Source organism: Seriola aureovittata, chromosome 18, assembly GCF_021018895.1.
Source record: "Seriola aureovittata isolate HTS-2021-v1 ecotype China chromosome 18, ASM2101889v1, whole genome shotgun sequence".
Classification (NCBI taxonomy): domain Eukaryota; kingdom Metazoa; phylum Chordata; class Actinopteri; order Carangiformes; family Carangidae; genus Seriola; species Seriola aureovittata.
Window position 1 is genome coordinate 3,880,632 of NC_079381.1, and position 27,313 is coordinate 3,907,944.

At 37.8% G+C, this 27,313-nt stretch overlaps 1 protein-coding gene across 3 annotated transcripts in view; it reads right to left on the reverse strand.

The window, feature by feature from the left end:
• Positions 1-7,584: 7,584 nt before the first annotated feature.
• The window catches only part of rab27b (RAB27B, member RAS oncogene family), a 65,506-nt gene continuing 45,777 nt past the window's right edge, over positions 7,585-27,313 (reverse strand). For all 3 annotated transcript variants that reach the window (XM_056403451.1, XM_056403453.1, XM_056403452.1), the window contains 5 exons: positions 22,427-22,598; positions 18,339-18,427; positions 14,980-15,083; positions 13,857-13,980; positions 7,585-12,779 (listed from right to left, as the gene is read on the reverse strand). In XM_056403451.1, coding sequence (XP_056259426.1) covers positions 12,593-12,779; positions 13,857-13,980; positions 14,980-15,083; positions 18,339-18,427; positions 22,427-22,579 — 657 coding nt within the window. In that variant the 5' untranslated portion in view covers positions 22,580-22,598 and the 3' untranslated portion in view covers positions 7,585-12,592. The remainder of the gene's footprint in view (positions 12,780-13,856; positions 13,981-14,979; positions 15,084-18,338; positions 18,428-22,426; positions 22,599-27,313) is intronic.

Below are 27,313 nucleotides of genomic sequence, written 5' to 3' on the forward strand. Positions count from 1 at the left end.
TAGAACCATTTATGCCTTAATATACTATGATGTATTTTTTTTTTTTTTATAAAGTATATTTTTTGGGGCTTTTATGCCTTTATTGGACACCACAGTGGAGAGTGACAGAAAGGGAGGCAGAGAGAGGGGGAATGACATGCAGCGAAATGCCGTCCGACGCGGGATTCGAACCGGGGCCGACTGCAGCGAGGACTGTAGCCTCTACACATGGGGCGCCTGCTTAAACCACTACGCTACACGACGCCCCACTATGATGTATTTTTGACATTTTATGCCATACTATACTATGACATTTTTTGACAGTTTTATGCCATACTATACTATGACGTTTTTTGGCATTTTTATGCCTTATTATACTATGCCGTTTCATTCCTTACCATACTATGACGTTTTTATAACCATTTATGCCTTAATATACTATGATGTATTTTTGACATTTTATGCCATACTATACTATGACATTTTTTGACAGTTTTATGCCATACTGGACTATGACGTTTTTTGGCATTTTCATGCCTTATTATACTATGACGTTTTTTTGCATTTTCATGCCTTATTATACTATGACGTTTTTAGAACCATTTATGCCTTAATATACTATGATGTATTTTTGACAATTTATGCCATACTATACTATGACATTTTTTGACAGTTTTATACCATACTATACTAAGACGTTTTTTGGCATTTTTATGCATTATTATACTATGCCGTTTCATTCCTTACCATACTATGACGTTTTTAGAACCATTTATGCCTTAATATACTATGATGTATTTTTGACATTTTATGCCATACTATACTATGACATTTTTTGACAGTTTTATGCCATACTATACTATGACGTTTTTTGGCATTTTTATGCTTTATTATACTATGCCGTTTCATTCCTTACCATACTATGACGTTTTTAGAACCATTTATGCCTTAATATACTATGATGTATTTTTGACAGTTTTATACCATACTATACTATGACGTTTTTTGGCATTTTTATGCCTTATTATACTATGCCATTTCATTCCTTACCATACTATGACGTTTTTAGAACCATTTATGCCTTAATATACTATGATGTATTTTTGACAATTTATGCCATACTATACTATGACATTTTTTGACAGTTTTATGCCATACTATACTATGACGTTCTTTGGCATTTTAATGCCTTATTATACTATGTCGTTTCATTCCTTACCATACTATGACGTTTTTAGAACCATTTATGCCTTAATATACTATGATGTATTTTTGACATTTTATGCCATACTATACTATGACATTTTTTGACAGTTTTATGCCATACTATACTATGACGTTTTTTGGCATTTTCATGCCCTATTATACTATGCCGTTTCATTCCTTACCATACTATGACGTTTTTAGAACCATTTATGCCTTAATATACTATGATTTATTTTTGACATTTTATGCCATACTATACTATGACATTTTTTGACAGTTTTATGCCATACTATACTATGACGTTTTTTGGCATTTTCATGCCCTATTATACTATGCCGTTTCATTCCTTACCATACTATGACGTTTTTAGAACCATTTATGCCTTAATATACTATGATTTATTTTTGACATTTTATGCCATACTATACTATGACATTTTTTGACATTTTATGCCATACTATACTATGACGTTTTTTGGCATTTTTATGCCTTATTATACTATGGCGTTTCATTCCTTACCATACTATGACGTTTTTATAACCATTTATGCCTTAATATACTATGATGTATTTTTGACATTTTATGCCATACTATACTATGTCGTTTTTAGGCATTTTTTATAACATACTATACTATGACGTTTTTTGGCATTTTCATGCCTTATTATACTATGCCGTTTCATTCCTTACCATACTATGACGTTTTTATAACCATTTATGCCTTAATATACTATGATGTATTTTTGACATTTTATGCCATACTATAGTATGACATTTTTTGACAGTTTTATGCCATACTTGACTATGACGTTTTTTGGCATTTTCATGACTTATTATACTATGCCGTTTCATTCCTTACCATACTATGACGTTTTTAGAACCATTTATGCCTTAATATACTAAGATGTATTTTTGACATTTTATGCCATACTATACTATGTCGTTTTTAGGCATTTTTTTTAACATACTATACTATGACGTTTTTTGGCATTTTCATGCCCTATTATACTATGACGTTTCATTCCTTACCATACTATGACGTTTTTAGAACAATTTATGCCTTAATATAATATGATTTATTTTTGACATTTTATGCCATACTATACTATGACATTTTTTGACAGTTTTATGCCATACTATACTATGACGTTTTTTTGCATTTTTATGCCTTATTATACCATGCCGTTTCATTCCTTACCATACTATGACGTTTTTATAACCATTTATGCCTTAATATACTATGATGTATTTTTGACATTTTATGCCATACTATACTATGACATTTTTTGACATTTTTTGACAGTTTTATGCCATACTATACTATGACGTTTTTTGGCATTTTCATGCCTTATTATACTATGCCGTTTCATTCCTTACCACACTATGACGTTTTTATAACCATTTATGCCTTAATATACTATGATGTATTTTTGACATTTTATGCCATACTATACTATGACATTTTTTGACATTTTTTGACAGTTTTATGCCATACTATACTATGACGTTTTTTTGCATTTTTATGCCTTATTATACCATGCCGTTTCATTCCTTACCATACTATGACGTTTTTAAAACCATTTATGCCTTAATATACTATGATGTATTTTTGACATTTTATGCCATACTATACTATGACATTTTTTGACAGTTTTATGCCATACTATACTATGACGTTTTTTGGCATTTTTATGCCTTATTATACTATGCCGTTTCATTCCTTACCATACTATACTATGACGTTTTTATAACCATTTATGCCTTAATATACTATGATGTATTTTTGACATTTTATGCCATACTATACTATGACATTTTTTGACAGTTTTATGCCATACTTGACTATGACGTTTTTTGGCATTTTCATGCCTTATTATACTATGCCGTTTCATTCCTTACCATACTATGACGTTTTTAGAACCATTTATGCCTTAATATACTATGATGTATTTTTGACATTTTATGCCATACTATACTATGACATTTTTTGACAGTTTTATGCCATACTATACTATGACGTTTTTTGGCATTTTCATGCCTTATTACACTATGTCGTTTCATTCCTTACCATACTATGACGTTTTTAGAACCATTTATGCCTTAATATACTATGATGTATTTTTGACATTTTATGCCATACTATACTATGACATTTTTTGACAGTTTTATGCCATACTATACTATGACGTTTTTTGGCATTTTTATGCTTTATTATACTATGCCGTTTCATTCCTTACCATACTATGACGTTTTTAGAACCATTTATGCCTTAATATACTATGATGTATTTTTGACATTTTATGCCATACTATACTATGACATTTTTTGACAGTTTTATGCCATACTGGACTATGACGTTTTTTGGCATTTTCATGACTTATTATACTATGCCGTTTCATTCCTTACCATACTATGACGTTTTTAGAACCATTTATGCCTTAATATACTATGATGTATTTTTGACATTTTATGCCATACTATACTATGACATTTTTTGATAGTTTTATGCCATACTATACTATGACATTTTTTGACAGTTTTATACCATACTATACTATGACGTTTTTTGGCATTTTTATGCCTTATTATACTATGCCGTTTCATTCCTTACCATACTATGACGTTTTTAGAACCATTTATGCCTTAATATACTATGATGTATTTTTGACATTTTATGCCATACTATACTATGACATTTTTTGACAGTTTTATGCCATACTATACTATGACGTTTTTTGGCATTTTCATGCCTTATTATACTATGTCGTTTCATTCCTTACCATACTATGACGTTTTTAGAACCATTTATGCCTTAATATACTATGATGTATTTTTGACATTTTATGCCATACTATACTATGACATTTTTTGACAGTTTTATGCCATACTATACTATGACGTTTTTTGGCATTTTTATGCCTTATTATACTATGACGTTTTTTGGCATTTTTATGCCTTATTATACTATGCCGTTTCATTCCTTACCATACTATGACGTTTTTAGAACCATTTATGCCTTAATATACTATGATGTATTTTTGACATTTTATGCCATACTATACTATGACATTTTTTGACAGTTTTATGCCATACTGGACTATGACGTTTTTTGGCATTTTCATGACTTATTATACTATGCCGTTTCATTCCTTACCATACTATGACGTTTTTAGAACCATTTATGCCTTAATATACTATGATGTATTTTTGACATTTTATGCCATACTATACTATGACATTTTTTGACAGTTTTATACCATACTATACTATGACGTTTTTTGGCATTTTTATGCTTTATTATACTATGCCGTTTCATTCCTTACCATACTATGACGTTTTTATAACCATTTATGCCTTAATATACTATGATGTATTTTTGACAATTTATGCCATACTATACTATGACATTTTTTGACAGTTTTATACCATACTATACTAAGAAGTTTTTTGACATTTTTATACCTTATTATACTATGCCGTTTCATTCCTTACCATACTATGATGTTTTTAGAACCATTTATGCCTTAATATACTATGATGTATTTTTGACATTTTATGCCATACTATACTATGTCGTTTTTAGGCATTTTTTTTAACATACTATACTATGACGTTCTTTGGCATTTTAATGCCTTATTATACTATGTCGTTTCATTCCTTACCATACTATGACGTTTTTAGAACCATTTATGCCTTAATATACTATGATGTATTTTTGACATTTTATGCCATACTATACTATGACATTTTTTGGCATTTTTATGCCTTACTATACTGTGACGTTTTGTGCCTGATTATACTATGAAGTTTTTTGCCATTTTAATGCTCTACTATAATATGTATTTTTTTGGCACTTTTATGCCTTACTATACTGTGACGTTTTGTGTCTGACTATACTATGACGTTTTTTGCCATTTTTATGCTCTACTATAATATGTATTTTTTTTGGCATTTTTATGCCTTACTATACTGTGACGTTTTGTGCCTGACTATACTATGATGTTTTTTGCCATATTTATGCCTTACTATACTGTGACGTTTTATGCCATACTATACTATGACGTTTTTTGCCATTTTTATGCTCTACTATAATATGTATTTTTTTTGGCATTTTTATGCCTTACTATACTGTGACGTTTTGTGAAATTTTATACTATACTATGACGTTTTTCCATCCATACCTTCAGCTGTAACACAGCCAAAATAATCAGCAAATCAAAAAAGAAAAGTAAAGAAAATGTCCTAAAAAGGACAGAGGGACCCCTGAGGGTTAATAAATCCCATGAACCGCTATTTAAATTACCACTATTATGTTTTTTTCTGTGCTAAATTTAACATTACTGGGGAGGAGAGCAACGCGACTAGAAGTGACAGCGAGAGAGGGCTAGTAGCTTCTCCTCTTCTCTGTTTCAGCGGAGACCGTCACAACTTCATTCACTCTTTTAACAAAACAAAAAAAAAAGTAACGAAGGAAGCAGTAAATGGACTTACATATTTAAGACCTAACTAAATGTAATTTAAGACCTAACACGCGGCTAATGTAAAGCTAGCAGAGCTTGGAGAGTTGGTTATCTGGTTGCTAGGCGCACGCAGGCTCGCACACAGGTCAGGAGCTGCCGTTGCCATGGCAATGTGAAAATCTGCCCAGAATTTGGCTTCTACATGACTTCAAACAACTGCAAATTATGAGAAAACCGTTACTTCTTTTCATAAACCGAACAGACCGTGCCAGACACTGAAGCCAGAAGTTTCTACAGTCTCTCGTCTCGTCGTCTCCCGCTTATCTGGATCCGGGTCGCGGGGGCAGCAGCCTCAGCAGAGAGGTCCAGACGGCCCTCTCCCCAGCCACTTCCACCAGTTCCTCCGGGAGGATCCCGAGGCGTTCCAATGCCAGCCGAGAGATATAATCCCTCCAGCGTGTCCTTGGTCGACCCCGGGGTCTCCTCCCGGTGGGACATGCCCGAAACACCTCCCCAGGGAGGCGTCCAGGAGGCATCCTTACTAGATGCCCGAACCACCTCAGCTGGCTCCTCTCGATATGGAGTTTCTACAGTCTCTATTTTATTCAGATATTCCTTAAAATGAGTGCGTAAGCTCAGTGCGGAGACAGAGAGAGATTCTTTTGAAAAAAAAAGACAATTACATTAGGTGTCAATGAGAGTGAGACAGGTATTGCTGCCGGACTCGGCACCCCCGTTTAAATTTTGTGCAGACCCTGCCTGTCAAAGTTACATTTTATGAATCCCAACAACTAAGTCTACATTTTCAGAAAGAATTATTGGTCTCCTTTTTACGGTTTGGCCGCGAGCTCGAGTTAAAAATAAAAATAAAGGTTATTTTTTACTGCTTCACGCACTCTAGCCAACTGACGCTTTCACTCTAACTTTGAAGAAAAAGTGATTTGCACTCCTCCTTTGAGTGCTCACAGTTTGAAAAGTTTACATGTTATGTAAAAACAGTTCCTATCTTTTTGAGAGAGCAGAAGTTTTCCTCCGTTTTATAGTTTGAATCACATTTCTATGTGCAGGTATGAGAGAGCTGGGTGACTCAGAAAAAAGGTGCAATTTTGTAGAAAAAAGGTGGGTTTCTAAAGAAAATTCCAATGCATTCCTAATGCATTATTTATTCCCAGTTTTTTGGGAATAACTTTGGGAAAAATTGGAATTTTAAAACCAAAAGTCATAGCACCCCTTGCGGGATCAAGACGCACGTTTTGATGTATATATTACCGGGGTTTTCTCAAAGCTGCGGGACAAGTTACGCGCCGAAATTTGGCGGAAGAATAATAAACCCGAAACAGAAGATCCGCCCCGAGGCACTCCTCTCAGCTATTCTAGCTGTAGAGGAGTACCTCGGAGCGGATCACCCGTGGCACTAATAATTAAGCACCAAATCTACTTTATTTGTAGTTTAGTCAGGTACTTATATTTCACTTTAAAAATACTTCATTTTGAAAATAAAATGGACACATTTGCTAATACAGGTCTAGTTAGTGTTTAATTGTGGGAACAATAATAACTCTTTGTCAGTGTCATTACATTTTTGCCATTTACTTAATATACATAGGCTAATATCTTTAAAAAAATATAGTGCTATATCACCACTTATCTAAGAAAAAGATATATTCTCGATTTAGTTAAAGTGACTTCAAATCTGCAATTTTCTTATATATTTGTATGTGTGTGTGTGTCTGTATTTTTCTGTGGGGTTGTTGCAGTGAGTCTTCATGAACACCTTACCAACACAGAAACGCCTCGCTGTTACTGCTATTAGACTCTTCTAGAGGGTTTCAACAATCAAAGAGTAAAACTTTTTTTTTTTAATCTTCTCCTTAAAACTAAGTGGTCACCATCTGCATCACAACAAAGCAGAGTCCTCTGGAGAGAAAAAACCCAAAGGGTAAAAACAAACACAGAGATTTATTTGCAGCTCTGACATCAGAAACACTAAACGCATCACAGGTCATTCCATTCTTGTGGTGTCAAACATGCTAACAGTGCAACAAACCCAACAAACACACACAGGCATCGATACACACAGTGAAAACTGAACAAACGTGTACAAACCGCAGGCATCAGAGAGAATTCACACACAGAGGATTTCCAAAAATAAAAGCTCTTGGAGGTACTTGGATTGATTAGTTGTTTTGATATATTGAGCACAAAAACAACATAAGGACTACTGTTCTCTTTTTCCTCTGTTTTGTTATCTATTATCAATAATGCATTAAAATATTCAGTAGCTCACAAACTTTACAGAGGATCAGACAGAAGAGTTAATAACAGGCACAACATGACTCTTCAAACAGTGTAAACTTTCAAAGTGAATTCAAAAACTACATTAAAGACTGAGAAGGTTTATGAAAGAGATGCTTTCTTAAAACATGATTTAAGACAGTGAAGTAAACGTAAGACACAACTGTGGCACAACTGAATACTAGATTTAAGCAAAAGGGACAAACATATTCTACAAATTCAAATGAAATTTGATAAAAACGATAGTAAGAAGCAACATAAGAAGGAAGTCAAAGATAAAAGCTGGCAAATTGGTTCAAGAGATTGTCATGATTAAAAGGCATTGGTTGAAGATGTAAGATATGCATCTGGAGGCACCTGCCCAGGAAATTTGGACTGAGAAAATTTCAAATAAGAAAATCAATTCCAATCATAACTATTAATTTGGTACAGTCTATGCTTAAGTTGATTTTGTCCCCTTGCTTTGTTTAATTTGAGCTTGGTTATATCTTAAGGATTCATTTGAGTGCTGTGTCATTTGTTTTAACAATGCAAAATGAATTAATTCTAAATTAGTCGCCAGTCATCTTGATCAGTAAGGCTGTATGACATTTATGGGCAACTAACCTTCTTTCTACCTCATAATTTAATTGTTTCACTTAAGTTTTACAAAGAAAACATGGACATTTTATAAAAAACTGAAGCAACTTACAAACCTGACGAGTGGCTTTTATGAAATCAACACACGGTAACCTTACTAAAAGATTTAAAGACACATATGAGACATTTTAAAGATGCATTAGTCAATATTTTCATGGAAATAATGGATGACATTACTACATGTATTTTGAAAGGTGACAGTCGTTGTGAACCCAGAGTGAATTATGCAGCATGTTATGAGGCTTTTTTTTAGCCTCTTTCAGCTCATCGTTTTGGTTTTACTGCATATTTACTGTCTGGTTCGGTCTCTCATCGACCCAGCGGCAGGCGGATGTTGTCAGAAAACAAGGTCACATAAATCCACTGTACTCTACCTGCCCAGCATCAAACAGCATACAGACAAAGTTAGCAACTAGCTGATGAAGAAAGGGGGAACATCTGAATTTGAATCATTTAATGACCACATGAATCTGCTTTCAGTACAGCATGGTGGGTAAGTTCATTCAACAGTGTCAGTAACATCAAACTTGGGCATTTAGCAGGTAAAGAGCCACATATTTTTGTCAAGGGTTGGTATAGAGGTGCTTGATGTGTAACTAGGCAACACCTTAGTCAAGACAACTTTATAATGATAATATGTCGGTGCCGTTTTCAGCTCTTTCCACTTCAGTTTCAGCCACCCAAGTCTTAATTATATGATTCTATTGAAGTATCACTTGCATTACTGTAACAGGACTTGCTTCATGAATGAAAGCTGCAGCAAAGGAAACAAACAAAACCTATAGCAAGTGCAGTGTTAAATGTTTAGAAATATGTATAGAAAAAAAATATATAAGGGGGCTAATATAACCTGTACACTATGATTACATACATTAGAACCATAATAAAAGATACAATTTACAGATCTGAACAAAAAAGTATGTAAATGATGAGCTGAAACAGTGCAAACAACAATATTTTCTGGGAAAATTATCACTATTATGCTGCTAAATAACTGGGAGACTTTGTTATAATATGAGCCAGCTCTGTCTGTCTATCCATCTATCTCCTTATTAGTGTTTAATATGGCACTGAGATCAGCTGTTGGCAAATACAGAACAGATACAAAAACATATATTTTTTAACTGTGACGGCAGTTTTTTTCTCTCTGAGTGAAAAGCAGAATGAGGTTTGAGTTTGAAGAAATCAAATGCTTCGTTGTCAGATAAAATATATGTGATGAGGTGAAGCCAAAGCTCTATGCTTTAGCTTTCCATTAACATTACTGTTGACCCATTTGGCGTCACTGCTTAGAAAACCAACCTGCAGTTGTCTTAACACTAAACAGCTGTGAGCTGGGACAAAAACTGAAAGACAAAATGAGGTTTAATTGGCAGCAGGTGGCAAGCAATAATGGCAATGATGGAAAAAGATAATTTCCCTTGATTCTGGTGCACCTCAAGATTTTTCATGAAGTAAGGCAGATCAAGGTGTTACTTGACAAGAGGAAAATTGTTTAGATGCAATTAAAACAAAAGAGATTATCTCAGGACTGAAGCTGATTATGACACTTAAACTGTATTTTTATAGTCATTTCCATCTAAATGGCTTCTACTGATGGATGTTTTTCAGTGTTCTCAAGCATCATGGTACAACAGCATCCTTTTACACTGAACTCTGAAGTGGAATTTAGTTTCACTATGCCACGATTTCACTGGGTTTTCTGCACACCAACGGTCAGGACAAAAAGTCGGTCCACAGTCACTTCAAGTGTTGAGCAAATTATTTCTACTGTATTTCTTCAGGAGTTAATATTCTTCAGGTTAGAGACACATTATGCTACTAAATTTGTAATTATGGGATTAGATAAGAGCACAATAGCAATGAAAAAAATATATCACATATATAAATGCAGTTTAGATCATTTGCGCCTGATGGACATGAAACATCAAAAAGAAGAAATGAGTGTGAGAAGGATATGAGAAAAAATGTGAAATATGAAAACAGAGATACTAGTTTTACATTTCTTTTAATATAAATAATTGGTTTATACTCTAACAACATTGGTCATGTATGGGGCCTTAAAGCGATATTTCACTTTGTCTGATTATCTGTTAAAACAGAAGGTCAAACTATAAAATCAGCTGCCCTGGAGATCTAACGTCACCTGACTGACGTTTGGCATTTTATCCGTTCTCAGAAAGGTTTCATGATTTCCATGATAAAAAAAAAAAGGATTCTGATTAGATAAGATTATCCTCTCCACTCACCTTTCAGTGCAGGTATAACTGACTCAAATGCCAAGTTGGTTCTATCTTTAAAGTTTTCAGTTAAATGTTAGTAAGTGATGGTGACACTGGACCCCCAGAGCAATCAATATAGCTGACATGCCTCAATCTCCAACAGAGATTAAGTCTGTCCTTCCACAGTGGAATAACGCTTTAAAAGACAAGGCAGTAGATCAATTTGGAACAATACGTCTCTCCTGGTCTATGATCTGGTCTTTAATGATATAAAATGTAGGCTGTTTTCCTCCATTGCACATGTAACATGCTGTACCCATATTCATCCTACGATATGAAACCTGCAATCAGCCAAGTCTGACACCATCATGGAGGTTAGCCGTGTCCAACATGTATATGTAAAAATTTAATGTTATATGTAATGTAAAATTACCCAAAGTATCCAAAAAAATGCTATTTCTAATCATCTAATCAATCATATGGCAATTCTGTACAAACAGACAAAAAAGAAAACAGCAGTGTATGTAAGCTTAATTTTCCACATGCTATTGTTTTGGTATCAAAAGTCAGATATAAAGATGGATGAGTGCTCCTCCAGAGAAAACTACAAGTCTTGGCACAGAGAGTAATTACTCAACAGTCACAACAACCTTGAACAAACAGAGCTGTTGTGGATAATACGATGTTGGCTGTGTGGCGGGAAGACTGATACAAAAAGTTTTTTTCCCCCATGTGATGCGTTTCCATTTGAAAGTTACTGAAACTATATATAGTGTCTTTACTCCAAAAATACTCCTCAGATGCTTTTCTTAATATAAGCATGCAGCCCGCCTCACTGCTAACACTGCCAGGCACTGTAGGCTACTCTACGTTAACTAGTTTGTGGCTAGCTACATTAGCTGCTAATACATGTCAGTGAGGGGTATGCCACAAATAAACTCCACGGGCTTTTTACCCTCCTCTGCTAATCACCTGTCACCAGCCATTATCCCTCAGATGTTGAAGATCTCCTACAAGACCCCGTAGCTAATTATACAAAACACAATTTGATGCATTTTTAGCAAACGTCTAGCATCACTGAACCACGCAAAACTGTTGTGAAAAATTATATTTTTTTGACAAATACGGGTACAGCATAGAACACAGTGTGAAACAGGGAAAAAGTAAGAATAAAAACACATTTGTCACACAGTTGCTCAGCCTGGTCCAGGGGGAAAGGCTTCAGGAATCGATACAGATACACAGCTCGATGTTAAACTCTTTATGGCCCAGATTAGACTGTACGACCTAAACAGGAAGCAAAATCTTTCCCCTGATACAAAGTGATGAAAAGAGTTGAAATTAAAGTTTTAAACATCTGTTTAGAGCCATTTAAATCATTCAAACCACTTGTGAGCAGAGAAAGTGGGAGCACGCAGAGCTTAATTCCCAGGCTGCATGTTTTAACGAGGCACATCATGTGTTTGACAGTGATGAAACTCTCCCCTCCTGTTTTAACTTCCTAAACCGAGATGAGAGGCAGACAGGCTGAGACTGTGATATCTTGAATATCCACTAGAGGGGGGTAGGGTTGTTTCGTAGCCAGAGAGGCAGACAGTTTGGGAGGAAAAGAAAGAATTGAGAAGGTGGTTAAAGGCTAGTTTTAGAGAGGAGGAAGTGAAGAGAAGACAAAGAAACATGCAATCAAAGATGACAGAGGGAGGAAAGCAAAAAGACAGAGGGAATGTGACGAGTAGAAAGGACAGATAATGGAGGAGCGCTGACTGGTTGTTTTCCTGATTCGCCTCTCGATCTAACATGCACATTTCTTCTCGTTGGGCTGTGCTTCACCGAGCTTTGTGGCCCCGTTCCCGTTGGCGGGCTCGGCGGGCGGTTTGTCGACGCACTGCTCCATCCTCTTCATGACCAGGTCCAGCAGTGTTATCACCGCCTTGTCCACCTCTGCTCCTGTCGCTGCACTCGTCTCAAAGTACGGGATCCTGTGAGCAGCAGAACACAAGACATTTTTTTTTTTTTAAAAAAGGTCCATAACAGTAGAATGGTTTAAGTTCGATGCATCATGACCTTTTTCAAAACAACCCCATCCATTTTTAGATTGATTTCCATGTCTATAAAACCCTTCTGTAGAGACTTGAAACTTCAAACAGATAAAGAGTCCATTTTAACTTTTAATAATTTTTTTTTGGGAGGGGGGTTATGCCTTTATTTTTTGAGGTGAGGTGTCTGAAAACTTTCTCTGTCATTCAGGTCACAGTATTGTTAAGTGATATATGAAGGAAACTGGACTTGCTTGAGGTTCTTGAAGCATTATAGAAGAGGGGTGTCTTCATGTAGCACTTAAGACATTGCGAGTTGCATTAGTTGTTTATGGAGCCCACTGGGAACCATATAGTAGAAGAAAAGAACATGGGTGTGGGAAACCGCGCTCATGGATTGATAAACCAAGGAAAAGGTTGATGGGGAGTTGATGGGTCTTGTGGGGTTGGCAGATAGAGTTGGTAAACCCAAACGTGTAGTGAGTGTGGCCTGGAAATGCTTGGCTGCCTGTTCTGGTGACCTGCTGCCACTTTGACATGACCCCGGATAAGCGGCAAAAACTAAATGCATGGATGGATTGATGGAATGATATCTGATATATAAGTTCATCAGAGTTCAGCATGTAGTTTGTTTTACATCCTGGATCTTTACTTCCTGGAGTTTTTTGTTGCCAGGCAACAGCAGTCTGAGGTCTTGGCTGGCTGGAATGGCACCAGGAAATGATTTTTGACTCATCTAACAGGAAGTTGTTTTGTTTAGAAACTGTTGACACGTAAATGCTGCACAGGAGTCACGTACTGTCTGTAATGTTGTGTTATGGTCTGGCTTGTGTTACAGTTAACATCTGCTCGTTCAGTTTGTGTGTGTGTGTGTGTGTGTGTGTGTGTGTGTGTGTGTGTGTGTGTGTGTGTGTGACATCAGACACTTGCAACAACTGCATCACAGTATATGCAATATTCTCAGTGTCCAGAAATCTGAATTCCTCTGGTTACAATACTGTACATGAAAAATAAACGTACCCGTATTTATCTGCCAGCTCCTTGGCCTGTTTCTCCTGAACCTCCCGCTGGTCGGCCAGGTCTGCTTTGTTTCCTACCAACACAATATCTGGGTTCTCACAGTAGGCGTTGGCCTGTAGCTGGCCTGCAGTTGAGTACAAATAAACAACAACAGCAAACAAATGAGATATGCAACACTTTTGTTCTTCATTAATTAAAGATCTAAAACTCTTTCTGAGTGAGCGCTGCTGCTTTGTCACGTCACAGGTGTGGCACATCAAGTCACTGATTACACAGCATGATCACTGCACAGGTGTGTCCTGGGCTGATCACAATAAAAGGCCACTTTAAAAAAATGTGCAGTTTTATTTTAAACTAAATTTCACATGACTTGGGCAACAGATGCATATTTTATTTATTTTTATTTTTTTTTGGGGGGGGGGTATCATGCATCAGAAAATGAGTCAGTATCTGGTGTGACCACCATTAGCTTCATGCAGTGCAACAGCTGATCAGGACTGATTGATTGTGGCCCGTGGAATTTTGGATCGCTCCTCTCCATTGGCTGTGTGAAGTTGCTGGATGTTGGCAGGAATTGGAACATGCTGTCGACGCAGATCCAGAGCGTCTCAATGGATGACAATGATCTCAATCTGGTGACTACGCAGGCCGTGCGAGAACTGGGCTGTTGTTAGCTTCCAGGAATTGAGTGCATCATGCTGCAACATGAGGTGATGGCGGCAGATCTCAGGATCTCGTCACAGTATATCTGCGTGTGTGTGTGTGTGTGCGTGCGTGTGTGCGTGCGTGTGTGTGTACATATTTTGTGTTTATAGAAAAAGTCTTAGATCATCAAAATGGGAGTAATAACAAAAAGTCTTGCATTTATATTTATATACGTTATACGTGCACACACACACACATATATATATGTATAACACATACTGCCAACACTGTCACTTACTTCTGTTTTGTTTCATGCACTTCATGTGTCCTACAGGCTTACAACTTCACTTTCATTTCTGTTTAACTCCCCCGGAGAGTTTTTGACAGCTTGTGGCAATGTAACGTTTTGATAGCAAAACCAAAGACAGACTCAAAGCTAAAACAATGCAGCTTTAAAAATTTGAAGACAACAACATACTCATCCAGTTTCTGACATTGAGGAAGCTCTGCTGGCTGGTGAGATCAAACATCAGCAGGAACCCCATGGCGTCTCTGAAGAACGCCGTCGTCAGGCTGCGGAACCTGGAACGTGCACACAGAAAGTAAGAAAACAAAATACACAATGCCATATTAGTACACTGCACATTTGAAATGTTTTAAAGCACTTAATTAAGTTATATATCCAAATTATATGAGAAGTTTTAAAAACAAGTGTGAGATTGCCCATTTGAGAGCAAAGAGCTGAGAAAAGACTACAGCTGGGAGCCTCAGCTGGTTTAAGCACCAACTGTTAAAGCTTAAGTGTCTGAAGCTGCAGATTCTCTAATGACCTCTGGATACTGCTGCAGGGAAACTCAGAACATATTGGGGTGAATTAGTAAACATCTCTCTATCTCGCCCAGCACCAAACAGCAGACAGACACAGTTAGCTGGTGAACGTTGTGGAGCATTTAGCATCTAATGTTACTCCACAACTGCTGGATGTTTAATGAAGCAATTGTTTGCTAACAAGTTCACCATATTGATTTTAAAGCTGATAAACCTGTCGACGTTGTGTTCGCAGAATGTTCCCGCTGCCTCAAAGCGGCCGAACTAAAATCTGATGGTTCAGGTTTTAACTGCACAAAACACGGACAGACAGAGAGACTCGAACAATAGCTGTGTCCCAATTCGGGGGCTGCATCCTTCAGATGCTGCATATGAAGACGCGACTGCTTCACACTGCGTGGTGAAGATGTCCCATTTTCAAAAGCTCCTTCAAATGTGGCTGAGAAATGCCTCCTGCTTTTCTAACCTATCCCAAGATTCACAGTGCGACAGTAATGATGATAATATGGCAGCAAGCCACAGAGCACGTCCTCTGAAGGATGCAGCCCCTGAACTGGGACACAGCTAATGAATCTGTACAAAGCACTGTCAGCCGTTTCCACCTGCTTTATTTCAGTAATCCAGGAAGTTTAGTGGTTGGTTTAAGCTTAAATGAAAACGTACAATAAGGTATTTTCTGGTCGGTAGTAATACGACTCCCCAGTTAATCTGTGGCATGCTGGGCTTCGGGTGTGACACTGAGGAACTTAGCTTTGTGTAAACATCACTTATGAAGCTTTATTTGCAAATGTACAATATGCAAACAATCGGGATTAAGCTACAGATATCAAGGGTGTTTCCTCAGCAAACACTCACTGATCACACAGGTGGAATAATGACCTCAGTCGCTTCATTAAACAATCGTGAAGATCAGTCTATGAAAAGCGGAATCTGTTACGTTACAATGAGCTGAATAAATGAAATTACAATTATGTAACTAATGCTGAGTCATCCTGGACTGAGTCATCAGGGCTTTATAAACAGATTCAACAGATAAAGCCCAGTTCCAATTGAAGACCACACACACACACATATATATATATATATATATATATATATAACTGACACGTACTGTATTCATAGACAGGGAGGCACATAGACAGACATACACACAATCATAGATAGTGATCTGTTAACTCAGCCTCAAACCGTTCAGTGTGATTATACATGCTCGATTTCCTTTTATAATCTTTGTCAAAATTGGATTTTCCATTCCTAAAATCTTCCATTGCTTTTTTGGTTTTGCCTTAAAAACTGAAGTTAAAGAACTTAAACCTTAAAGACTGAGGTGAAAAACATATTGCCCCGAGTTTCAAGAAAAATCCAGCGTTGGAGCGCCAGTACTTGTGTTCACAATGAGAGGGGAAGTTATTTTATTTATTGTTTATTTTATACCAAGGCCACTGAGAATTCTCTGTTCTGATTGGCTGGAAGGTTGTGGATTGACTTTAACAGGATACTGTGGGTGGACTGTGTCTGATTGCAGCTCTAAATTGATGCACCCGTATTGAACTGTATGTAAAGACAGTGGGGGTTGCCTAAAGAGCCTGGAGCTATGCTCATTTGTGAAACCACCACCAACAACCAGAGAAAAAGGGTAAATAGACTATCTTGACAACCACAGAAATTTCATTTCTGACGTCTGTTATGGTCTGTGCCATGATTCCAGTCTTTTCCTTGTGGCAGCTCTTGTCTTTTCCTTGTGTTTCTAGTGGGGTTTTTTCCTATCCTTTGTGTCTCCTGTCCTCACCCTATCTGTCTCTCTCTCTCTGTGTGTGTGTGTGTGTGTGTGTGTGTGTGTGGCGCTCCTCACTCCCTCCCAGCTGCTTCATTGCCTGATCACCTGCCATCCATCAGCTCTCAGCCCAGCAGTACTTAAACCCCAGTTCTTCATCCACTCTTCACCAGATAGCTGTTACAGTCAGTTTGGTACCGAGTGCTCTCTGCCACTTTAGTATAGTGCACACCAAGTGCATCTCCTTGTGTTTGACCCAACATTTGTTTTTTAGCACCCTCTGCTTACCCATCAGCCTGTTTAACTCTGCGCCTGCCGAGGTCATCGCTCAGCTCATCACTCCAAAAACCTGACCACATCACTGGCCTTCAGTTTCCCTCAAGCTCCTGCTTCGCCTGCCAGCTCCTCCGCCATCTAACAATTGAGTCTGTGTTCTACATTTGATTCACTTGTTATATCCAACAGTGTGTTTGACATTACCGCGAAACTGGAAGTCCAAAACAACTGGTGGTCATAGGAGGAAAGACTTGAAATAACATTAGGTGTGGTCAGGCTGGGGGGGGGCTGCTGCAGGGAAGCGGTGCTAGGTGATGCTAGTAGCAAATTATCTTGACACATAAATCAAAGAAATATGTTGATTAAAAATAGATTATATCTGTAAGCTGACTTTCAACAACAGTTTCATCAGTTGCATCCACACTTAATGCTATTTTTTTTTTTTAATCACCAATGTTAGCGTTGGTAGCTAGCTTGCTTTGTAAGCAAATGACGTCCCCATTCTCCATCTTACTAAGATGTAATTGGTTCTAATTGGAGCAAACAGCCGTCACTTGTTCACATATACATGGGTACGTGCAGGTTTTTCCAGCTCTTACAAAAGCATCTCTTGCCACATGAAAAACCAAAACACACTGTTGAGAGCATCAAATCGTCAGGCGGCGATATAACCATAACCATAAAGCCATGTTGACCAATCAGAAGTCTGGAAAAAAGGTTTCCCGGTTCTGGTAGAGAAACAACGCTGACATTAAAAGCTAAAAACTCTGAACACTGAAATAAAGTCTTCAGTTTGGCCAGAGGTTTGTCAATCCCTGATGTATCATAATCATAAAAAGCCAAAGAACAGTCCAAGATATTACAAGTGACATATGGATGACAAGCTAGACTGATATAAACACAAACTATTATCCTGTTAATTGGCCGCCCGAGGGAGGGGGAATAAAACACAGCCCCACCTCTCCTGTCCAGCTGTGTCCCAGAGCTGAAGATGAACCTTAAAGGTTTTCCCTGTGGTCGTCCCATTGGGGTTGGACGCCGTGTACACCTGAGGAGAGAGAAGAATTTCTACTTTAGTTTTTATTTAGTAGATGCAATAAATATGAGGTCATGTGTGTTGATGACTCTTAATGACAGATCAAATGAAATGCTGAATGGAAAACAACCCTCTTTACACAACACTATACCTTGAATCTGGTTACATTATACTTTCTAGTATTTAGTCGACATGTAAACATCCAGTCACACCACCACCACCACAACAGTAACATTTAATTCCAATAAATTTGCCACACGTTTCACCTCAGATTGAACCTTGGTGAACTTTGACATGCACATTTTCACCACTGAGCAAGAGCAGAGCCAATCAAAATATTTGCAAGAACACATTCCATTTCATGGACCTATTACTCTAATGCAACTTCATCGATTGTATTTCATTATCTCACCAGCGCCTGAATACACTGCTGAGGTAGCTCCTTGTGTCTTTATTTTTAACACAGTACTGTTTTCAGCGACGTGGTCCAGTTGGTCCATTTTTCCAATGTCCACTGTTCTATTGTTGTGAATTTGTCACCAGGTGTGACTTAACAGTGATCCCGACAGTGATCCTTTCTCTCTAAAGGTGAACTGATGCTGCAGCTGGTTGATTTTCTGTCTTTGCAGGAAGCATCAGGTGTCATTCACACCTCTGACTGAGATACTCCCGCTCTTCGTCTGACACTCTTTTAAGGCTGCGTTCACACGGATCATGTTCAGAGCAGTTAGGTTGGTCTCCAGTTTTCCAGGTGATAACTGACTTTTAAATCAGGTGGAAAAATGAGGACGTGTTCATCTGACAGTGTGAGTCCTCTATAGAGAGAGCCGCAGTTTGTTGTTGGAGCAGAGTGTTGTTGGAATACACAATGCTGAGTTTTTGTCCAAATGCCACAATTGCACATTTTCAGTTCCTTAAACTGCTTTGTTAAACACTTTTCCCACAAATGCCCTGTTTCAGTTTTAATTTAACTAAATAAACTAAAGTTATATGCATCAATGTTTAATATCTTCATACAAGCAGCTCTATAAACCTAAATTAATAATGTTATTAAACTCTAAGTATCTGATCAAAAAAACAGTGAACAAAACAAACATTCTCACGAGTACTTAATTTTAATAATTAAGAATTCAAATTCAATACCCAACCGACATTATAAAAGCACTTCAAGAAATTAAAAATAAGTTAGGATGATGATACCTGTAATCCATGTTTTATGTTTCTTGTTGTTTTTTTGTGCAAAATAAATAATCTTGTCATACAATCATTTGCAACAGACATTTCAAACTGTTTATAAGTCAGATATTTATCTTTTTTTCTTTCCAAGAAACATGTCTGAAAGAAGACTGGACTGCATGGTCACATTTACACTTATTCATCTGACAGAAGCTTATGTCCAAAGGCTCAGCCCGAGCTACAATGGATCAAGGAGAACTCTCAAGGAGAGTACCTGAATACTCCGTGTTCAACCTGACTCAAGTGCCTCAAGGCTGCAGGTGCGTGAAGTACTATGTACTGTAAGTGCAAAGCAAATGTCTTCTGGAAGGGATAGAGAAAAAGAAAGAGCTTATCGGTTGGTCAGCCTTGGTTGGAATCTGTGTTTTGTACCAACTGACCATGTGAGACAGCTCCTTCAAACCAAAAAAACTATTCCTAAGCTTTGCTATTGTTACATAGCCAATGTCATAGCCAATAGCCAAATAGCCAAGGCAAAACAAAAGTGTTGCTTCCCACCTCTGGAGACAGCTCTTGGTTTGATGCTGAACTCGCAGCATTTCTTCTAGACTGCTAGATAAACAGTTCTTAATGCTAATGTTAGCTATGTAGCAAAAGCAAAACTTACTAATAGCTCCTTTCACTCTGAATGAAATGTAATAATCAAGATGTGATAATTTAAAAGCATGAATGACCATATACTATATCTATGAAAAATAGTCTTACATTAAGATTTAAAATGAAAATCTTTACGCATGTAAAGTCCATGAAATCAAATGAACTGCTCCTCATATTCCCCTGTTTCTTCCGTTTTTTTAACGAGTACGAGGGACACGTTCATTCAGCTCAGTGTACAGCAGCTGGAGATTTGCTTCTTCTAAGTTTAATACATGACCTGGTTGGTAGTCGTGTTACTTTTGTCTACAAATTCTGGTTCAGTGGCTCAAAGATAAAAACTTATTGTCCACAGTCAGCCTCAGGATCCACTGACAACACTGAACTACAGCTGTGATCACACATTTGTCTGCCTCTGGATAAAGAAGCTCAAAACGGGGTGTGACCTTAATGCACGCACACACATACACACACACACATGCGCACACACACACACACACACACACACACACACACACAGAGGAGGTGAGGAACGATAATCAATCCTATGAGTCATCCAGAGCTGTTAAAGCAGCATTGTCAGTGTTTCAGACATGTGAGGGCAGCACAGCACCAATGTGACCAAACAGCTGACCAAACCGAGCCTCGCCCACTCTCTGATTCAGATAACTGCATCCCATACACAGAGATCTTGAAGTATTTATCCTGATAACCGGAGTGTTATCTAAAGACTATCTGTCAGCTTATCAGGATATGTCACTATCCCACTTCACAGAGTGCAGGCGTCAAATATAAAATGGTTTTGGATTGTAACTGCCTGCACGAACCACTAAAGTTGTGGTTTACATTCATGTCTGTCCAGAATCATGTAATATACAATATATCAATATACAGCAGTGTAGAGTTGGAAGGAATTTAATAATTATAATTAGTATTGTTTTGTGAGGTCACGGTAACTTTAGCTTTGACCACCAAAATATAATCAGTTCATTTTGTAGTACATGTGAACATCTGTGCCAAATATGATATCACAGGCGTTACTGGGGAGACTGTCCTCCTGTGAAAAACAAGCCCATAGTTCTGTGCAGCAGGTTATTATGACCCATAGTTACATTTTGTTGTTGGACATCTAGTGGTCGTACTAATTATGACAGGAGCAAAGGGAAAAGTGCGGTGAGAGACAAAGTCCACGTCAGGAGGAGGTGGTGGTGGATGGATGGGTCAACAAAACACAGGAATGTGACACACGATGAGGTGTTCGATTCTCACCAGAAAGTAGCAGTTTATGTTGTTTCTTTTATTCATAACCATTAGATTAAGTTAACCACGTTCTTAATATTGTGACCATGACAACAAAGATCGTCTAATGTTGAGAAAGCTTATTTTAACCCAAATCACGATCTTTTACTAAACCTAACCAAGCCATGGTATGGTATGGTAACCACGGTGACGATCAGTATGCCGCTCCTAGTACAGTCACGTGTTTTTTATGGTGACCATGACAACCGAGGTATGGTACATACACCCAGTCAGGAGACACTCCTATGGGTCATATCAGAGGGGTGAAAAAGACGACCTGTGCCTTCACGAGAATGGGTTGGACATATGGATGGACGACCAAAAACTACAATGCCTCAGGCCCTGGCTGTCACCAGCGCAGAGGTATGAAAGACTGTCTTTGGGTGAACTGCTCATTACCATTGTTCTGACCCAGCATCGTCCAGGGCATCATCACAAATGAAGGCAAAACTTAGAGAAGGGAGCCACAGAACTACAGTTTTATCAAGTAGCAGAGAAGGAACTGCTCCTTGCTCATTTCTTTTTACTTTTTTTCATTTATTAATACCACAGAAACTACTAGGTTAACCTAAATCACAGATAATTTAACCCGGTTACTGGTGGATGTGACCCAGGTTTGACCTCGCTGACTGTGACTCAGCTCAGCAGATGTTGTGGGAGAAAAGCAGCAGAAAACCCAGACCCAACCCGACCCACTGTTTGTTCTTTAAAAAAGTGAAGCCCAAAGAAAATGCATGGGCAAATGCCACGGTAACTATGGTAACCAAGCGGGTATCAGAAAAACTAACATCTAGCTGAGATGACGCTTAAGATGAATTAGCTGTGATTCAAAACCAGAAGGACCAAGAGGAATATCTTGAATCTGCACAGATCAGAACTCACCACTCTCTTTTCCCTGAAGTCGATGCCGACTGTGGTGATGAACTTGGGGTTGAACTTGTTGTCTGTGTATCGGTACAGGAAGGTGGTCTTCCCCACGCCGGAGTCCCCCAGGGCAAGGAGCTTTATAAGGTAGTCATAATCCCCATCAGTCATAGTGATGACCGCAATAAACCTGCGGAGAACAGACACGCACACAGAAACACACAACTCAAATTTGTGCTTTCATGGACGTTCAGGGTGTGTTGTAAAAAACAGCAATTGACATGAAAAAAAAAATAGAAGAAAATAGGAAATAATAGGCAAGCACTGACATGAGAGAAGTCAGAAGTTAAACAGAAAACATACTCACAGTGATAGAAAGGAAAGGAGACGGTGTGTGTGTCTGCATCTGTGTGTGTTGTTGCACTACCCACTACTGAATTATGGGAGTGGAGATCACAGGGTCGTCCTGACCAGAACATGACTTTCTGGGAAAATAGTAAATGTGTATGTGTGTGCATGTGTGTGTGAGTGTGTGTGTGTGTGTGTGTGTGTGTGTGTGTGTGTGTGTGTGTGTGTGTGGGGGGGGGGGGTGCATGTTTGTATGTCACAGTTTGAGAAAACATGAAAATCACATAACAAAAATCAGCACATTATTTTTAAGTCATGTTCTTAATTGCAATTTTGAAGTACTTGTACTTTACTCAAGCATTTCCAGTTTAAGTACTTTAAGTACATTTTTATAAGGAAGTATTGTATATGTACATTCAGACCTGATCATCTTATAAAATAAGATAGAATGTTTTGGATTTATACTGTCTAACATTGATGACTTTGGATGGCAATACTACTTTTTCTTAATCCATAGTGCTATTATGACCACTATACGCACTATGGAGGAATGTTTCTACAAGGGGTTTGATTGTATTGTGCACACGACATACAGTAGACAAAACATAGCAATGCACCAAAAAAGGCAGTGAAGAGGAAGACTGCCTGCAAGTAAAGATGGATGTAGAAAACTCATGGTTTCAACTATTCAAACAAGACTACGAGTCAAACCAGCGGCTCATGTGAACTTCTTGAATCTATATAGTGAGCTGTGGTCTGCTGTTGTGTGTTTGCCTCTTGGCTAAATGTGGTATATTTAGAGACAGGATCATAAGACTCTAATTCACTCAGCTGAGAGGAAGCACGTATAACACTGTGCTTTATTACAGTCTGGACAGTGATTACCCAGGAGCTCTGATCTCTTCACAATAACCTCACTGAAGCCTCAGTCACTACAGTGAGAATCGGCCACTGACCAACCAAACTGAAGTAAAGACAGCACACAGATGTTTGACCTGCAGCATATTCTATGAATATTCTTATGAATTAATGATGGTTCAATAAATATCTATTCAACCAACATGATTCTTATAATATGAGATTTAGCTTCACTTTTTGTGGAAAGCAGTGTGTTTTTACATTTCTAAAACATTGCTTAAAGCAGCTATAATCAATATTTTTATAATAACAGTGTACAAAATGATGTGAAAACACTGTGACCATGTGAGAGGGTTTATCTACAGTATAGGACTGGGCGGAATATGAAAAGTATAGATATACAGTATATTTGATACTCTTTTACAGAGGATATAAGAAATAACCATATTTGTTATATCAAATATACATAATATTGGCTAAACACGTTACTATCTATGTGCATTTTATGTGCAGACCACATCTGAACAGGAAAGCTGTGGAGCACTGTCTCTCTCTCTCTCTCTCTTTCACCAATTGGTGAGCTAACTGTAGCCTCCGATCCTCCCTGAAGACGAAATGCTGCTCAGAGGGTGTATTATAACTTCTTGTCTTGTAAATTCAACAATGTTTAAAGCTATTGTCAAGTAACAATCACCACCATCCGCTCCCAGAGAGAAACTACTTTCTGTGGCAGAGAAAACTTACAAATAGCGCCTTTAAGTATATCGAGATATGATGTTTTTTGCCATTTTGCCCAGCCCTAGTACAGAGAATTAATAAATAGGCCTAAATAGCCTTTATAGAGCTTTATAGTAAGTTCCAGCTCATTATTTAGCTGTCGCAACTTCACTGTTTTAGTTCTCGCTGCTCTCATAGCTTTGCTTTCAGCAGGCATCTGTTTTCAGAGATAAAGCTCTAAAAACCCAACGTCCACTAGCTGCCCAGCACCAGACAGCAGACAGACACAGTTAGAGAGCAGCTGGTGAACACAGTGGAGCGCTTTAGTGGTAAGAGACAGATGTTTCCCTCAGGAGTTGGTAAAGACCAAAAATAGAGCTAAAAGAGAGTGAATGTTATATTCATTAGGTGGCCAGAAGCATGACTCCAAATGAATGCAAATGTTGCTCCATAACTGATGGATGTGTATATAAGTAACTATTTGGTTACAAATTTGCTATTTCAAGTTAAAAGGTCATGTTATGTTAATTATAGTCATATTATTTGAGCAAGTGTAACCACCAGAATGCTTTTGCAGTCTGTTAAACAGTCATACGCATTTACATTGACTTTATATTCCTTTCATAGGCAGAATATAGACCTGCAGAACCATATACTGACCTACTATACACTCCACAGGCAGTTTATTAGGAACACCTAGCTAAAGCTAATTATGGACTAAGAGAACATGCTAGCAATAAATCCTACATTCATGAGGGTTATAATGTTCGGTTTCTGTAACAGCTGTTTAAAGGATGTTCAACCTTATGGTTATTTGGGGAACTGTAGTAAATATTTCTAATACTTAGTATACCCTCTTTGATGTATGGGTAGAATTTAATGCATCACTGTTCAATTGAAATTTCCACAACTGCAACATACCTAATAACAGAAATATTTACACGTATACCGTCAAGCGGAAATATTGGTTCACAGCTTTGTAACCTTCGGGTTGTGGAGGAAAGGTTTTCCCTGGTGCCTGCTAAACATTGTATCTCGACAACAAGCAAGAACAAAACCATAAAACACACAGAGACATTAAAAATGTATGAGCAATCACACAGAATAGGAGAGAGGGGAAACAAACAGGAGAGAGGACAAACAAAGAGAAAGAGAGGATGAAAGAGAGGACAACAGAGTCTACAACAAACTGCTGCACGGAGAAGAAATGACCTGAGAGTTTGAATGAGGACACATCAGTGTCAGTATCAGAGCATCTTTCAGGAAGCTGCGTTTCGCTCTGCCTCTGTTATCATTCATATGTGTGAGATAAACAGACATCACTGCTTTCAGTCAGATATGCACTCTGCAGCATCATAAACAAATAGTACAGTTATATAGTGTGGATGTGTTTTTAATGGGTTTTTAATGTGCCAGGATGTGCATATATTATCACACTGAATCATACTCCTGATGATTCACTAAGCATACAGTTTTCTGTTTATTACACATTTTATTGAGTATTGATCATTTTAATTAGTAGTACAAGGCCATAAAACACCATGCTCTTTTATACTTCCACACTATCACTCGAGTAAAAGCTTAAATGCAGGCGGTTGACTTGCAAAGGAGTATTTATAATGGTGGTATTGCAACCTTTAAGTAGCAGATTCACTCACGTCTCTGTTCGCATCTAAAGGATCAGATATGAAACAGAATTCCCCTCCATATCTGCATCTTTGTGACGTAAATGAGAAACCTCAGCGCTTCAGAACAGTGACTGTGAACACAGAAGAATACTGACTTCCTGTTCTGTACAACGAGCAGTCTGATAAATACATGACAGAAAGATAAACCGGCTGAGTTTTTTTTAAAGGAAGTAGGCTACAAGCAAACAGGATTTACAATGGTCTACCACCATGCTAGCAGCTCTAAGAGATTGGCCGTAGGCACAGTGGTGGTTTGAGCTCAAAGCTAACATCAGCATGCTAATATGCTGATAATAATAACTCATCAATGCTTTTATTTAGTTAGTATGTTAGTATGCTATCGTTTTCTTATTAGCACTAATAATAACACCAGAATACAAACTGACCAACACTTGCCTAGTATGCCCAGCCTAGCATGGCTAAGAAAAAGAAACAATGGAAATAAAAATACAATAAAAAAAAAAGAACTGAATAAGAAAGAAAAAAAACAGCAAAAGAAGGTAGAGGACAGACTGAGCCCAATAACTTTATTGTCCTAAAGCTCTGCCAGAAGATCCACAACCTGAGCCAACAAACAAGTGACATGGATGCAACATGGAGGCCGCAGGAAATGAGATCGGCCAGCTTGAGCTGTTTCCTAAGAGACTGCCTTCATGAAAAAATCACAATTACAATAGTTGTGTGTTCAAATGCCACAAAGTGCCTGACTTTGACACTAAAGGCTGCTGTTCACATGTGATTTCCATACAACAGTCAACATGGACCACCTTATTTCTTTAACCTTAACCAAGCAGTTTTAGTTGAACCAAACTTTAACCCCAGAAGTGACCAAATAAACAGTCATGTGATTCACTGTAGTAACAGTAATGGGTGATTTTGGAAGATGCTTAATGTTAATAGCTTGTTGCTTGTAGAGTGAAGCCAACACAGAGCGGTTGAACAAAGGCTTATATACTATCTTCTTGCTTCCTATCACAGTAGTTCCATATATAATCGATGCTGCATAAAGTACAACGCATCCATCTTGTGTTGTGGTGTTACTTTTACAATCAACAGGTTAAACCCCAAACTGAACTACTGTATAAATCAGCTGCAGCACCAGGGAAATCTACACCCCCATGGAGAAGCATAAATCCACCTGACAGACCCTGAGTGTAATTTCCACCATTCACTGCTGTGCTGCTCTAAACACACACAGATTTATTACACACTGTGCATTCAAGATAAAAAACAAAGCAAGAAGAAGGAGAAGTGCAGATTGTGTGAAGTTCCTAAAGCGTGTTTGCAGCAATGA